General features: G+C 36.8%; 3 protein-coding genes across 3 annotated transcripts; 2 read left to right on the forward strand and 1 right to left on the reverse strand.

Annotated features, from left to right (window-relative positions):
• The first annotated feature begins 151 nt into the window (after nt 1-151).
• LOC137121123 (transmembrane 6 superfamily member 1-like) lies at nt 152-5,553 on the forward strand. Its single transcript, XM_067495991.1, has 10 exons — nt 152-438; nt 591-694; nt 833-934; nt 1,024-1,123; nt 1,357-1,439; nt 1,619-1,737; nt 2,284-2,388; nt 2,494-2,586; nt 2,675-2,794; nt 4,885-5,553. Exons 1-10 carry the CDS (start codon nt 347-349, stop codon nt 5,074-5,076), a joined length of 1,110 nt encoding a protein of 369 aa, XP_067352092.1. The 5' UTR covers nt 152-346; the 3' UTR covers nt 5,077-5,553.
• A 459-nt stretch (nt 5,554-6,012) lies between these two features.
• Nucleotides 6,013-11,577, forward strand: zrsr2 (zinc finger (CCCH type), RNA-binding motif and serine/arginine rich 2). The gene is made up of 11 exons (XM_067496012.1): nt 6,013-6,331; nt 7,548-7,627; nt 7,728-7,815; nt 7,904-8,012; nt 8,240-8,326; nt 8,779-8,817; nt 9,064-9,194; nt 9,281-9,494; nt 9,903-9,958; nt 10,075-10,184; nt 10,336-11,577. The coding sequence occupies exons 1-11, from the start codon at nt 6,288-6,290 to the stop codon at nt 11,208-11,210; spliced, it is 1,833 nt and encodes a 610-aa protein (XP_067352113.1). The 5' UTR covers nt 6,013-6,287; the 3' UTR covers nt 11,211-11,577.
• Nucleotides 11,578-12,662: 1,085 nt separating this feature from the next.
• On the reverse strand, nt 12,663-16,554 carry LOC137121412 (AP-1 complex subunit sigma-2-like). The gene is made up of 5 exons (XM_067496017.1): nt 16,372-16,554; nt 15,743-15,921; nt 14,025-14,133; nt 13,767-13,904; nt 12,663-13,038 (listed from the first exon to the last, which is right to left on the reverse strand). Exons 2-5 carry the CDS (start codon nt 15,919-15,921, stop codon nt 12,991-12,993), a joined length of 474 nt encoding a protein of 157 aa, XP_067352118.1. The 5' UTR covers nt 16,372-16,554; the 3' UTR covers nt 12,663-12,990.
• Between the last annotated feature and the right edge of the window lie 828 nt (nt 16,555-17,382).

Below are 17,382 nucleotides of genomic sequence, written 5' to 3' on the forward strand. Positions count from 1 at the left end.
TAATGCGAGTCGACAGTATGAACAACTGAGTAGTATGTGTATGTGTGTGTTTGTCTGTGTGTGAGAAAAAGAGAGAGAGAGAGAGAGAGAGAGAGGGAGTGTGACAGAAGGCAGGAAAGTAAAAAGAGAGAGAGTGTGAGAGAGCAGGGACAACCAGAACTGCAAGACAGAGCATGTGCACAGGGCTGAGTTGCACATTTATGCGTTGTTGACATTAGATACAGTAACTTTAACCCCATTTCTTGAATATGACTTACAGAGCAGCATGAAAGGTTTCATGGCTGAATTAGGCCTCTTTTAAATTCTCAGGTCTTGGACAAGATAAATTGCTCAAATCTGATCCAAAATGAACGCGTCTGCTGGGACGGGGGTGTTTGTGCTCTCCTTGATGTCCATCCCCATCTGCTATTTGTTTAATTCCTTCATTTACAACAACAGGTGAGTGAAACTAGGGTTATATCTTGTTAATTGTTGAATGGTGCCTTTAATACTGCCAACTATTCGTAAAACAATTGTTACCACAACTGGACACGTAATTTGAAAGTCATTTATTAGACTTTAAAAATATACCTTGTTTACACTGGATTTAGTGTTGAAGCTTTCTTCTACACTGGGTGTACATTAGTCCTCATCCTGGTCATATCAGCACGCTTCCTGCTCAAGAACAAGGCTCCAGAAGATCCTCTGTTTTATGGTATACATCCTGAAAAGCATGTTGTAACCACATTGTTTTTAACAAATAATTATTTGTTACTGTAGGCATAACCAACCAGTAAAGTGTGCAGTTTGTTACCTAAGTAAATAAATTAAATGCATGCATCTATCTGTGGAGTGTATGCAGTGTATGCATTCCTTAGTGTGGTGAATCTGATCGTTGGTCTGGAGCAGGACAACATCATTGATGGATTTGTGACATTTTACCTCAAAGAGGCAAGTTCAAGTGTGTGTCCTTATTTGACATACTATATATACTACACATATTCATACATTCTGTCTCATAAATCTACCCTGTGTTTCAGGAAGATCCACATATTAGAACAGCACATGGTCACATGATCTCCTATTGGGATGGGTGTGTGCATTATCTCATGTATCTGCTCATGATTGCTGCAATAACCTGGGGGTATGTGCTGTACCCTTCTCAAGACTATCTATCTATCTATCTATCTATCTATCTATCTATCTATCTATCTATCTATCTATCTATCTATCTATCTATCTATCTATCTATCTATCTATCTATCTATCTATCTATCTATCTATCTATCTATCTATCTATCTATCTATCTATCTATCTATCTATCTATCTATCTATCTAGAGTTTTGTTTTGACACTAGCAGTGTTGTGGTTTGCAGGGACAATTACAGAGCAATTGGACTCTACTGGGTGGGTTCTTTTCTCATGCGTGCCATAGTCTACATTCTTGGGAATGCTGTTGGTAAGTTCACTAAAAATAATAGGGTGCTTTTGGAGGGTTAATGTAGGATAGTCTGTTTAACACTGGGCATATACTACAGTTATCTCAGCTTGGCCTTTGTTCATGAAAAATGTTCATTTAAATGCAATTTTAAGTTGTTTTATATGTGTGAGATATTGTCTCATTGTATCTTATCTCAGGGAAATATGGGATACAAGTTGGGCCTCTCTTCCTCCTGCACATGCTGTATATTTCAGGGTCTATCTGGGCATGCTTCCGCATCTTCAGCCAGTCTTCCACACGGGATACTCAACTGACAGTAAGTCAAGATATAAACTGGAAATTATTATAATAAATGTTCTTATATTGAGAATTCCCTTTAACAAAATGCAACAGTTTTAAACTCTGAGACGATACAATTTTAAAATCTTAATTTCAATATTCTAACATTACAGCTTTTATTGAGAAAAACAAAAACATTCATATAGAGGAGATACAGTATATGCTGGGCAGCAGAGTGGTGAAGTGGTTAGCGTGGCTAGAATGTTGTGGGTTAGCATTACGACTGCAAACCATGGAGTTTCCATGTTCTCCCCATGCTTGCATGTGTTTCCTATATGTACTCTGGTTTCCTCCCACAGTACAAAGACATGAATGTTAGGTTAATTCATGACTCTAATTTGCCCGTAGGAGTGAATGGCTGTCTGTCTTTATATGCCTCTCTGTGTTCGCCCTGAGAGAGACTGGTGACCTGTCCAGGGGGGGTCCCATGCCTCTTGCCCCGTGACAACTGCAATAGGCCCTAACCAGAGTTAGTGATAGCTGGCATATTTTGTAAAACCTTTTATTGTTTCCTCTCTATCAGAAAAACCAGGAGGCTGAAAGTAAGAGTATATTTCACAGACCTCTGGACCTGCTATTCATTCTCTACCTCATCCCTGCTTTTGCTTTCTGTGTCTTCCGAGGTCTGGTAAGAAACCCTAAGAAGATCATCTTGCCAATGCATACACAGTGGTAGAATTATTTCTGTGTACAGTATAGAGTGTCTTTCCATTTCAAAGTGTTTTTGATTTAGGTTGTTTTGGACTGTTCAAGCAAATGCTGCAATGACTACACACAACAGTATGAGCCCTACCTGAAAGATCCTTCAGCATACCCTAAAGTGCAGGTAACTCAGCGATGTTAACCGTGTCAAAACCACATTGTAATAACTGCACAAATCTCTGAAGCAGTTAAATAAATCCATGTGTTTTCAGATGCTGGTGAGCATGCTGTACTCTGGTCCATATTACATCATTACTCTCTACGGGCTGTTGGTCCCAGGCTGTGAGTGGATGCCAGATCTGACTCTTGTACACTCGGGAGCACTGGCACAGGTATGAAAAGATTAGAAGCACATTTTTAATGTTTTTAAAATATTTTCTAAAAACCTGATAAGATCAAGATAAGTTTGATAAGAATGCTTCTGTGACTATATAATATGTTTTTTAGTTTTACCATTTCACCCTTATATATTTTCAACTTTTGCTTTACTTTCTTTACTTTACAGCCTTGGTTTAATTTATGACACCACTGCCTGATAATATTATTTACATTATTCATTTTGCATGTTATTCTGTCCATAAAAACAAAAAGTTATATCATTATAATTATTATTACTTTTACTTTTTTAAAATACAAAATATTTAAGTAGTTTTACATACTGTATATGTATACTGTCTTACCTAAAAGTTTATGATGTTAATTTTAGAGTTTCTTCACATTTAGATTCAAGATTCAAGATTCGAGAAACAACATTCAACAACTTTATTGATCTCATAGGGAAATAGTTTTGCCTTGTTACAGCTGCTCTCTGCGTGAAAGTAGAAAGAAAAGAAAAAAACATTCACCAAACCAAGACCATAAACAAATACAAACTCCTGATCAATAAGTAAGAAAAAACACAGCTAGAGGAGTAAAAATAAATGAAATAAAAATATTAAATGAAATAAAAACAATACTAATTGTCCATTTGGGGATGAGTTAAACACAGGGGTGAGTTGAACAGTTCAATGACCGCTCGGAGAAAGGATCTCGTTCTGTGGAGTCTATTTATTGTCTATTTAAAATAAATCAACAAATCAACAAATATGGATGATGTCTTTAAATTTGTGTAGATATCACTGATAGACAGAGAAGATGAGCCTTGGCTAATTATTCCCATCTTAGAGGTTGGTTTTTATTGTTTATAGCATTTCTCAAATTCTATTTTCATTTTAGGTAGGTGATAAGATACAGAGGGTAAGCATTTGGCCAAGTCTAGGCTCTTTCCTTACTTCTTCCTCTACATAGTGGTTGCAAAAGACCTTCTGTTTAGGCTATCCTTCAGCTCAGTCAAACACCAGTGGCACTGCGTGGACAGATATGGTCTGAATCAGCAACATATGCACCATGTGTTTATACCTAAATATGGAAACTCTGAAGAGCAGCTAGTGCACCAATCCAATCTTCACAATACAAAGCAGCTATTGTATTTGAGTTGCAGGCTACTGCGTCACTCCCCGGTGGGATAAGGGCAGAAGCTGACTTCACACAAAGAGGAATGGTGGTATTGGTGGTGCCACTTAAATGTCAGCTGTTTGACCTGGCTATAAATAGGAAAGCTGATGCTTCGACAGCTGTCTTTACTATGAGAGAATTCATGTGTCTCTTTTCAGTGACTTTCTACAAAAAGATAACTAGCAGGAGTGTGTTAGATTGAAACAAATGGCTGAGGATAATTGGCAATACCAGAAATCATATAAGATTTATGGTCAGCACTGTATTAAAAAGTAATTCACCACTCTAAAACAAAGGATTTGGCAAGATACTTTTTCTTCTTTTCAGCAAGAAGCCACGTTTTTAATCTGAGGATTTCCTCCTATAGAGTTAGATATATAAGATATATCATACAAAGAGAAATCTGTGTGTAGAAGATACCAAACTCCAAAAGTGGTTTCATCTGACCAGAATACAATGTGGTTATGATATGATATGTTTAAATAAGTAAAGACACAAGACACGAGAAATAGCTGGGACACAAGAAATAACAAGAAATCTAAATAATTGGTGCCCCTGGCCCTTTGCTTGTTTGCTGCCTAAGAACATTCAACAAATTAAAACAATAATAATATTCCAGTGTGATGACATTAAAGGGTTTATCAGATATGATGTTTGTCCGTCATGAACAGGGGATGCTCGTAGAAAATTCCAGTAGGACTGTAAATGGTAATATAATATGTAGAAAACCAAAACATCAACAAACTGAGGAGTTTGTTTTTCCGATATCAAGAAGAAATCATTGTTTTATAGAATGTTACATCAGGTGAACAAGATATTGTTAGAATAATTAAAATCTTTAGGAGCAAGTGTTACAAAAAGACAATATTCCTGGTTGTGAAAATACTTTATAAATTAGTAATTTAAACCTTTTTGGTTCACTTCACAGGCCCAGTTCTCTCACATTGGTGCATCCCTTCACACACGAACACCATTCTCCTACAGAGTACCTGCCGAAAGCCAGCCTGTCTTCTTGTTGGTCAATGTTCTGTACACGCTGGTGCCTCAGGCTCTGTGCTATCGTTGCTTCACAAACCCTACCTTCTTCCTCAGGCCAACGCTAGAGAAAAAAAACGACTGACATAGTGTAAGTGGAGAAAGAGATAAAGCGTGCTGGGGATGTCAAAGATCTCAAAATGAAAGGCTAAAGTACTTGCAAATCACGACTCTATGTTTGTAGCTAATAGCAAATGATATTTCTACAGTGGGACCTGCCACCTTTAAACCTTAATACAGGCTAAGTGGAAGTACTGCAAACATGACAAAATACTCCACTCCACTGAGCTTGCGTCATGTTTTGCAGCTTACTTTGAAAATGTGAACATTAATTGAAAATAAATGTTTATTTAAACCACCAGCAAATATTAGAACTTACAGTTACATAGTACACGTAGTACAAGTAACTGTACTACTTGTATGTATATGTGATTCTCACTATTTGACATTGCTAACTATTCTTATATTTTTGTAAGCTTTTTGGTGACAAATACTGTCTTGGTGACACTGAGGTGTCTTTGCAGTGCATTTTTGGCAAAAGATGAGCAAATAAAGAAATGTGTCACGCATGTGTTTCTGTATGTTATTATATGCAGTGTTATTTACAGTGGATGAATGTTCATCTATTTAAGAGTATTAGAAAAAAAATGTCTATAAGTTAGTTATCTAAACATTTACTATATATATTTTTTATATATTTTGATGAGTATGTGTTTCATTTGAAAAGAAGTTTTAATTTAATTCACACTAAGAAGAGCTAGATACTCTAGATCTATAAGCAAATGTATTCAGGTCCTACTTATTGTAATAAGATATTTATATTGGGATTAAAAGCACAATATTAGAAAATGTTACAAACTTTACTGAAGCTATATATTGAGTAATATAAGTAGCAAAAAAAAAACATACTGATTTTAAAGACACTGTAAACATATACCTATACGATATCGAATTTTAAAAGAAAAAAGAACCAATTTTTTTACTGTGGGGTTAACCCGGTAGTAGTTTATATTAACTCCACCTTTTCCTTTGTTACTCATGAGCAAAACAACTCTACACACAGCTAACTGAGGCTAACTATAAACAGCAAATATTTAATCCTCCCACCATCCTCAGGAATCCGATCGTCTTCGGAAATACTTCATTCACTTACAGAGCATCTTGCATTGCTTTTGTTTTTTATGTTCATGCTAATGAGGAGAAATAACTGGCGTTAAAGCTAAACACGTTACCGTGTAACGTGAGCTTACAAGCTAGTTTGACTAGCTAGCCGCTGGTCAAAGCTAGTTAGCACTGATGGCAGCATCCACTCCTCTACCCACCCCTGCTCCCCTATTAAGGTATTTATCTCTTTTTGTATTTTGTTAGAATCACTTGAAATTCCATCTAATAATACTCAAGATCTGTGAACCACAGAAGCCTCAGAAGCTTTACAACCACTAAGTCGATTGTAGTAGTTTAGTCTTACAGTAATTTAGCTAATGGTATCTTAGCCTTACATCGGTGCAACAGATATGTTTTGCTTTTGTGAAAACCAAAACGATAGCGTTTTACTAGCTGTTCTGCATTAAGGTATTAGTCGTCCAGATTAGGTTTTAATAAAGAGTATACCCTTGTCTTTACGAGCACGGTAACGTTTTTAATGAGAGTCGGAAAGTTTTCGAAACGTTTTTCTGTTTGTAAAAGGTAACAACACAGCAATTTCACTTTTTTCTCTCATCTATCAAAATGGTCTAATGTTGATAGAGAAAAAGTAGGAACAGTAGAAACTGTAAATTTGTTTTTTAAGAAAAATAAAGGTCTCCTGAATCTCAAAGTGGGGTTTAGGTGTTAAACAACAATGTTGTGAAAATCTATGACAGTTGTGGAAATAATTGAGTCAGTTGCTCAGATTCATCATTGGGGCCTGGTGATAAGTGGGTAGAGCATCGGTTTGGGATGGAGAAGCCAGCAGAATCGAATCCCGCCCCACCAGGTGTGGCCCCGTCAACCCATCAAGGGCCACCCTGGTGCCAGTCCAGAACCCAGATAAAATGGGAGGGTTGCAGCAGGAAGGGCATCTAGCGTAAAAACATTTCATGCCAAATCAACGTGCGAGAACATGTTCGACTGTGGCGACCACTGAATTGCAAACATCAGATCAATTGTGTTTCCTTAAGGTTTATAACTTTTTATCCGAACATTCACAGAATTCTGTTAGTAATGTTTAATTTTTATCTGTGTTTAACAACTCAGAGCTCCTGTGAAAAATGGTGGTTTAACTTAAGTTTAAATGCACTTTTTTTTTTTTGACCGTAGTCGTATGTGCTCCTCATATGTGGAACAACTGTAATAGACTGTACAGGTGTTAATGGCAGCACAAGACATTTTTGCAACCTTCTTTTCTTTATGAGTGTCTGTGTATTTTTTGGCTCTTTTTTCTTTCTGTCTACATTTTTAAAAATAATTTTCACATTCACCTTTTTATTTTTTAACTGGGAAGCACATTGTAACTGTGTTTTGATAAGTGATATAGAAACAAAGATTATTATTAATACATTTATTTAATTTTTTTAGTCAAAAGCAACGTCGAACAGCTATGAGGAAGGAGAGAAGAAAGCGGAAACGGCAAGCTGTCGCCCAAGCCAGAGAATGTGGTACAAAAAGAGAGATGTCTTGTTGAATTGATAAGTTCTCTTTTCTGCAGTTAGAGCCACAACATTGGCCACAATAACCGCAATGCCGACTCTGTCCTAGGATTAAAAAGCAGTGCAGGCTCTCCACACGAAGAAGAAGATATAGAGGATGAAGATGATAAGGATAATGATGTTACTGAGGTGGCAAGGTGGGCAATATTAATGTTACTCTGCTGTTTATATTTGCACAATTATTAATTTCATTGTGTGTAATTTGTGTCTGACATGTTTTTCTAGTCTGCGGCTACACGAGGAGTGGTTGGAAAGAGAGAGGCTGGCTCAGGAGGAATTCAGGCTAAATTCTGAGAGGGAGGAAGCTGCAAAGAAAAGAAAAGAGGAGGAAGAGGTAATCTGTGTTTTTTATACATGCAAAAAACTTTACATTTTTAAAAACATTTAAAATTTTTTATTGTACAGTAGATATACAGATGTTTTATTGAAATTTAAAGGATCAGTATGGTGATTGATTTTTTTTATGATTTACAGCAAATGTTTGATTCCCCATGTTTCATAACAACTTACTTAAATAAAATATTAGTATTTACTGGCCTTCTGTCATTTTTTGTTTGATAGAGGATGATAAAAGAGGAATGGGCAGCCCAGCAGAGGAGAGAACAAGAGAAAAACGAGCAGAAGCAGCAGGAGAAGCGAGACAGAGAGGTGAAACGGGCCCTGGGAAGATAAAAAATGGAAAAAAAAAAATAAAAGAATATCCTCTTCTAATAAATCATGAGAATTAATACTGTCCATCTAAAAGTGAAGATTAGGATTCAACATATCTTAGTAGCTAAGTGGTTATATAATACAATGTGTTTTGGTTTTGTTCATGTTGTTTTTCCTTGACTGAGTGGCACAAACAACCATCCTGCTCCTTAACTAAGATCCACACAAAGATCATATCGCTTCCACAACTTCCGCTCTCACAACAAGGATGTATCTTTTAATTTAAATGACAGATGCCTTTAAAATTGCTTTACAAAAGTCCAGAAATCACTAAGTGAACCCTTCTAAATGACATTGTTTTGTGCTTATTAATCTTTGACAGTGTGGTCTTAACACACAAGAACAGACACATTCACATTTTCACCAGCCATGTCTTTAACCATTTGTAGGAAGCTGTTCAGAAAATTTTGGATGAAGCGGAAAATCAGGTATAAGCACACAACTGTCTGATGTCTTTACTTTTCATGATACATTGGACAAAAGCCATCAAGAAATTGTTTTTTTTTAAGGATTTCTATCTATCTATCTATCTATCTATCTGTCTATCGATAGATAGATAGATATATCTATATATATATATAGAGAGAGATCTATAGATATATCTAGAGATATAGATATAGATCGATCCAACAATATAGTGTTTATGCTTTTTTTGTTTGTGTTCTCACCTCCAGTTAGAAAATGGAGGACCATGGATGAATCCTGAGGCACCTGTGACAGAAAACTCTGAGAACTTTGGAACAGAGCGTGACGTAGCCAACTGTCCGTTCTTCCTTAAGACTGGAGCATGCCGATTTGGAGACAGGTACCATTTTGTGTGTTGTTTTTTATATTTAAGTGGTGTTTGGTTGTGTGCACTAATGCATCTTCCTCTTAACCTTGTGATGCCAGATGTTCTCGGAGACATGTTTATCCCACAGCCAGCCCAACTCTAATGATCCGCGGTATGTTTACAACCTTCGGGATGGAAGAGTCTTTGCGTGATGATTACGACATGGATGCTTGTTTGGAACATAGTGAGGAAGAGCTACAGGAGTCTTTCCTCGAGTTCTACCATGACGTCCTGCCTGAGTTCAAGAGTGTTGGCAAGGTGGTTCAGTTTAAGGTAAGATGAGATCAGGACATTCACTGTATTCACTATATTCACTATAGGCAGCTTCCTAGTAATTAGATTTCTTTGAAAACGTTGTACCTGGCTTCAAGAAATCAAGTTTGTGCCGGAAGTGTGGTGGGATAAAAAGACAAACTCAAGCATTTTTGCGTTAAAAAAAATGTTATTCAGAGTTTGACTAAATCAAAATTTACACAAAGCAGGCTGAGCATGACTATATGACCCTTTAACTATGTAAAAGTTGAAGCAAGTGAAGAGTGCTTTGATAAATTCGGTACAGGTTGGGCCCTGGGAAAATTACGTATTTTGTTAATTGTCTTGTGTAAGATAGTGCCATTTGAAAACCAGCTTCAAACTGATCAAAACATGAACACTGAAAACAAATTTGGTTTCCTTTTGCAGGTCAGCTGCAATTATGAACCACACCTGAGAGGAAATGTTTACATACAGTTTGACACGTAAGTCATCCCAAAACCACTCCACCACTTTGTCCAATAAGTTAACTGTATGGTGTTTGAATTTTTATATAGAACGTGTAATTGTTTGTACTCTGATCTCTTTGGTGTCTGTCCAGTGAGGACCAGTGTAAAGAGGCCTTTATCAAGTTCAATGGGAGGTGGTATGCAGGCAGGCAGCTTCATTGTGAGATATGTCCTGTTACACGGTGGAAAAATGCTATATGTGGTGAGTCACATACTTGCATATTAATATGAGGGAGGCATTTATTTTATACTGTACAAACTTTTACTTGATGACTTTTACTTGACAGCAGTACTTCTAATGTCGGGTTTTAGTGTATTTACTGTCTTGCTTTTGTTTGTTTTTCCACTCTCAGGATTGTATGACAGACACAAGTGCCCCAAAGGGAAGCACTGCAACTTCCTGCATGTTTTTCGAAACCCTGGCAATGAGTTCTGGGAAGCAGACAGGGACTTACACATGTCACCGGTCCGCAGTGTCAGGGGGAATCACAGAGATGGGTGGCATTCAGATCGACATTGGGAACGTTCTTGGAGGCAGCGTCACTGCAGCAGAAGCCCGCAAAGATCAGAGAGATTCCACAACAGACGAGAGGAAGATAGACCAAGGAGCAGAAGCAGAGAGAGGAGTCGCGAGAGGAGGGCCTCCCACCGGGATAAAGAGGACAAATCCTCATCCAGGTCCAGGCACAATGAGAGGAGGAAAGATAGGTTTCTGATCAGAAGTAGAGACAGGTCAAGGAGTAGAAGTAGAGATAGAGAGCAAGACAGGCTAAGAAACTGGAGTAGAGATGAAGGAAGGGAAAACAGGAATAGAGACAAAGATGAAGACACTCCAAGAAAAGACAGAGAGAGGGAAAGAAACACAAGTAGAGAAAGAAGCCCCCAAAAAACAGATAAAAGTACGAAAAATGCCAATAATGATATCAAAACACATCGCTACCACAAACACTCCAAGAAGAGCAAGAAAAAGAACAAGAAGAAGCATAAAAAGAAAAGCCATTTACATTCAGGGACAAATTCATCAGGGGAGTCAGAAAAGAAGAAAGAATCAGATGAAGAGAAGGATCAACATTCTGCAATAAGTCCCAATGGAGAGAGAAATGAAACTGAGCAGGTTGAAAAAAACTCTGACTTGGATGAGAATGTTGACACTGAAATAAAAAGTGAAGTCTCTAATACAGAAAAACTGACTAATCCCACTGAAAACAGTGACACAAATATCTTATAATGGCTTCTTTATTTTCTTTACATAATCTGTAAATTAGTTTTTATTCCTCATAACTGTGACTGTATCATAAGGAATTAATATACCTTTTGAGCAGCAGGTTAGTGGTGGTCAATAATATTTAAATACTGTGAATACTATGCTTTTTTTTTTCATCAGCGCAGTAAAAATACACAGTTCTTGTTGCTGAGTGCAAATAAAACAAAAGATCAGTTTGCAGGTTTTTGTTTTGAATACATTTATTGTTAATTTTCATATGTAAGAAAAAATGTTGGCAAATGTGTTTAATACAAAAAGTGATTTGCACAAATAAAATATCAATGTGTTTGGGTTTTAAGAAAACAAAACAAATTAATTGCTATCCATTTAATTGTGATCTGCTCGTTGCGTGTTTTCCTGCATCTAGAGAACAAGCTGACTGAAGAATATTAATACTGTGCCCTGATATGTGCAGTTCCTACTTGAGAACTTTTACATGGATTGGAATAATCAAACAATACTGGTATATTGAAGCCAAAAAACCCATACATTTGTCAGACATTTTGTCCAACACCCTGCCATCCCTAAATCCCTTTTCTGCCTATGTTAGCATTCCCCAGACGCCTCGGATGAGGTTAAACACAGTGCTCTTTGGTCAAAAGTTAGTCGTTAAGAGTAAGCCAAAGTATCATAATACATAAAATAGTAATTCTTTTATTTGGGTCCCTATCCTACCCTGGGCTAAGACTAAGGGGGATTAACCTAAGATTTATCTCAATGTTAGCAATTGCTTTTTCTTATGAAAATAAATCAGTTCTCAGAAAAATAAAGACAACACAATAACTTGTACAAACACCACTACAATACTGTAAAAGAGGTAAACAATAAGTCTGAAATGTGAAATGGACAATGTCTAAACAATCACCACAAATGTATACACTAAGCATGGGTAATTGATTGGTTTCACTTAATGGATGGGTTAATATTACCCACTAAAAAGTGACTGTAACAGCACAAACTCCAGTTGATACCTCATTTATCACCACTAAATGCAAGTCACAGAGCTCAGCATTAGATCTTTTGAAAAGTGGAAAAGAAAGGTTTCACCATCTGTATTTAAAAAAATAAAATTCACCCATCACATTTTTATAAGTAAACCAAAGTATGTCCTTTATAGTGTTATATATATTTAAAAACAAAACAATGCCTGAATGTTTTGCTGTTTATCAAAAAGAATGATTTTTGATAAGAGAATATAATTTCCATTCACCTGGATCAGGAAAGAGTCTTTCATGATTCCTTAAATACTTTCAGAAGAGCTGTAGGTTTTGTTGTACAGCATTCAAAGTATGTGTATGTAAAGTGTTATTTTGCCCTGAAATCAGATGCGACACTCTGTGACTGTACTGTGATAGCAATTCATTAGAGGCACCAACCAAGGCTACATCACCTTAAAAAGTCTGTTGAGCCAAAGAGCACATACAACTCTTTAATAAGTGGTAATAGATGATTTTAACATGAAGCTGGAGTTTCCAGATTGTTGCTACATTGTCTTCTGTGAAGTTTTAAGAAGTTGTGGGAGTGAAGTATGCTAATAATACTGCAAAAAATAGTGAGGGAACTTCTACATAGAAGACATTAAAATCACAGTTGGCACCACACTTAAAGGACACTACAGTACAGAATAATACAGTACATAGACGGTGGATAAACAACACTGACACAGTGAGCAGGTGGAGACAGGATAAAGACAGGGAGGTTGCCAGATCTGCATCTGGTAGAAAGAACTGCAAGGCATGAAGATCTATGTCAGCCCAATTTCTTCTAAAACACTCCGTGGTGCCTCAGCCTCCTGCAGGGAAAGAAAGCAAACAGTCCATGTTGGTTGTGCTGTCAGTTTGTTCATCTGTTACACATTTTTTATTGCAAAGTACCCCTCCAAACCATAATGAATACTACATGAGTCATGAGACCTTTCCAGTGTTACACATTTCACAAGCATGCACAGGCAGTCAAGCTGTTATAACAGTAGTACTGCATTGCTCTGCTAAAAATACAACTTAGCACTAGTTCTGTCAACTGCAAATGACCACAGCTAGACAGTTATGCAAACATGTACTTGCTTTAGACCACTAGCCCCTGGGAGACAAATGCATTGAGCATGGAAGGCTTAAAATAAACAGGTGATGGTGGGTGTAGATTGTCATAAAGGGAAATAAACAATAAGCAAAATTAGCATCTTAATCCATCACTACTGTGTTAATGAACTAATTCCAGCTTAACAAATATAAGTATTTCCTGTTTTAGTTGTTATAGTAAACTGAGTATTTTCAGCGTTTTAACTATTGTTGTTTAAAGCTCATCTCTGGCTCTGGAAACTTGGGATGGGTATAATTACCAACACCCTGTAAACACCCAAGTAAAGAAAATCTGCAGCATGTTTTGGAACAAATCTGAAATAGTTATGTACAGTAGCTTTAGTTACAAATTGTAGCTTTAAGTGACTTAATGTACTGTTCAAAGGATGTTATAGTTGGTCTGTCACATGTTTACTATCTGTTAATGAGGAATTCTTCATACCTCCTGCAGCAGATCAGCCTGTTCGATGGCCTTCAGCACATTTTTCTTGGATGTCTCCTGGGCCTCTCCACCCAGCAGGAACTCATCCAGAATAAAGTAGGCCTTCTCAAAGTTGAAGATAATATCCAGCTCACACACCTGTGAGGCCACAGCACCACATAGACCAGGTAATCAGAGTGAAAACAATACATTTTTTGTGTTGTTCATTTTTACCTTTTTACACACTTTCAATAAGCATGTTACATTTAGAAGACTCACACTGCCAAAATATTTGTCCAGCAGCTCCACATATCTATGGATAATTTCTAGAGTGATTAACTCGTTGTCTTGATCCTCTACAGCACAGCAGAAATACAGGCTCGCATATCTACAACACAGACACAGCAAAATTGCCAGAAATGAATTTAGTAACATTAGTTTGTATATAAAAAACATCAGTCAGCATAGACTTTTCAATAGCTTTGATTTTGCATGCAAGACATTTTTTCCATAAAATTATTTTTATGGTTTTATGACTACATCATATAAACAACCAATAAGCTCAATATAAGCTCAATAATAAGCTCAACCAAAAAGCTCATTAAACGTTTTTCCCCTCTTACTTAAACCCTCCCTAAAAAAAAAACAATTTCAGTTATGTAATTGCATTATATTGTTATGTGTGCAAAATAATCAGATAATGCAGTTATGATTCAAGAAATGTCATCATGATGCAGGAAAACGAAATGTGCACTACAGTGGAACTGTGTCCTGGCTGATTGGTTGTTTGTTGCAGTGAAGACATTTTGTACATGTACATGACTCATGTGCAAGGCAAGTTAGAAATTATTTCTGTGCATCATAAATCTCTATTGTTCAACTGCTGTTATTATGAAGAGAGAGCATTTCTAGCTTTCATTACACACCAGAAGGTGCAATCTGAAAGCCAGAAATCTTCATCTTTAATGAATGAATCACTCATAAACCAAAAAAAGCACCATGGATACAGAACTAATGCAACAAACCAAATATTACTATATTTTATTACTATGATCCATCTCTGACATGCCTGGCATACAAAGTTTTATTAAAGTGTAGCCTATTCATACCAAATTGAATGTTGTGGAAGTTTAACAGTGTAAAGTCCTGGCCCACTTGCTTTCTTTTTCCTGGACTTTCAACCACATTTTAGTTATCATTATTTGCAAAGCTCAAGCTGTGCAGTCCCTCCCCCACATTCAATCACCTGTTATCTGTCATGTGACCAAAGACTCCTAAATCACGTTACAACAACAACACCATCTTCATAACAACTGAGAAAACTCCATCTGCTGATGAAGACCACGAGGTGAAGATAAATGCTCTGGAAAAGCTATTACATGGACCTGGAGTTAAACTGGATTATAGGAACTTTAATGACTGACATGTTAAAGGTACTGTAACGTGTTAAAAAGAACTAGATATATTAGATGTTTACGCAGATATCTATTCATCATCCAGTACCACCAAGGAGACTGGTCCCATTTTCATTCTGCAGCATGAGAACAACCTTAAATATACAGCCAGAGTCATAACGTACTATTCGGACTGTAACACTATTAGCTGCAAGAAGAATAAGGAGTTCTGCAACAGATGGTATGGTCCCCACAGAGCCCTGATCTCATCAAGTTAGCCTGACAGAAGACATTGTGTGTTGAAACTGTGGTAAGTTCTCTGGGAAGCTTGGAATAACCTAGCTGTCAAGTACCTTAAAAAACAGTAAACAACTGTACCCTGGAAATGTCACAAAAAATTATAGCAAAACACTGAAAACAATAGAGAGCAAGTTCTGAAAGTAGTCACTGAAAGCCTTTCTCGGTAGAAAATCGTTTGAAAAAGTGAATTGTATCTCTGCTAAATGGTGATCCGTGGGATTCTGTGCATATGTATTCAAGTGGGATTCAAAAAGATGATAATACAGCTAAATCTGTATTAAAACTTATTATTTACACACTCACCTCTTGTACACAATCTTGAGGTCCCTCCACTCCAAGAAGCTGCACATCTTGGGCTTCCTGGCCAGTATGGTCTGGACCAGGTCCCTGGATATCTTTTTTCTCTCCTTGTCAGAAAGAGGCACATACCATTTCTGCAAGCGCAGCTTTCCCTGCCGGCTGAACAACAGCATGAACTGCATCTGAAAGAAGTGTAAATTAGCTCAACAAAAGTTATCAGTGGCTAAAATATGAGGTTAACGTTAAGTGAAAATGTTTTAATATACGTTTACATGAATGAAAAGATGAAGAAAAAAATGTGGAGGTAACGGGACGAATGGGTCATTGGTATGTAATCATAAATCATGTGTCATGTACGATGGTTTTCCATGACCAGAAAGTTAATTCTGTACATGAAGCAGAAAAATAAATTAGAAACGCCTTAAAAGCAGATGCATTCCTTATAATAACATGACCTAGCCGTATGATCATATTCAGTTTACACTTTTATTATACGGTTACGATGCTTTTTGTGCAAGTTAGCTTATTTTAGCTAACCTTGCTAAACTGCCACATATGATTAACACCTTATTTGTCATTTGCGCCCCCTCCTGCGACGTAGCAGATACAGAGAAGTAAACACGACTTTTTACCTTCGGCCAGACCTTCGATTTAGTCTCTCAGATGACTGGTAACTTAAGTAAATTCATGCGACATATATAATCGAAGAAGAGTTGATAGATATTGCGTTGTTATGATGATAAGCTTCTCATCCAGCTCGATGCTAAACAGGCTAGCGAGTAGTAGTTGCTGGTTAAGACAGCGCCACTGTCATTGGCTGACACAGCCAAAAAGCCACAGCTCTAGAATTTGATTGGCTAAAAGATACAGTTATTCGTTACGTCATGCCCAGGGCACAGCTCTGGCTTCCTCTTAATAAAAAAAAAGTATTTTTCGCCTTACGTTGATAAAATTTTGAAAAATCATATTGTAAGTGATATACTCACATATGCTCAAACATAATACATAAAAAACATAAAACTAAAACGAGCTAAATGGATGCTGATTTTATTATAATAAAGTAAATAAGACATATCTACATATGAACCACACCTTGAAATTATGCAGGTCAGTCTTAGGCTGTTAAATCAGTCAGTCAGTTAATTATTGTGTCATTCACAAACAAGCCTCCAGCATAATGGGGTTGTTCAACGGCAAATACACTGCTCCATAAATTACATTTTACATACCTCTATATTACATTTGTTAAAAACGAACAAAACCTAATGCAAGAAACTTCAGTAAAGCTCAAATGGAACAAAACATCAGTTGATCCAGAAATCACTAGATAGGCTATTAGGGGCATTTTGATAGTGTCATAAAAAAAAAGACATGGAGTATTTATTTCATTCGTTTCATATACTGAATTAACTTTCTTGTCATGGAAAACCATCGTACATGTCACATGATTTATGATTACTTACCACTGACCCATTCGTCCCATTACCTCCACATTTTTTTCTTTATCTTGTCATTCTTGTAAATGCATATTAAAACATTTCAGCTCATTTTACCTCATATCTCAGCCACTGATAACTTTGATTGAGCTAATTTTCACTTTATTCAGATGCAGTTCATGCTGTTGTTCAGCTGGCAGGGAAAGC

This window comes from Channa argus, chromosome 2, assembly GCF_033026475.1.
Source record: "Channa argus isolate prfri chromosome 2, Channa argus male v1.0, whole genome shotgun sequence".
NCBI lineage: Eukaryota > Metazoa > Chordata > Actinopteri > Anabantiformes > Channidae > Channa > Channa argus.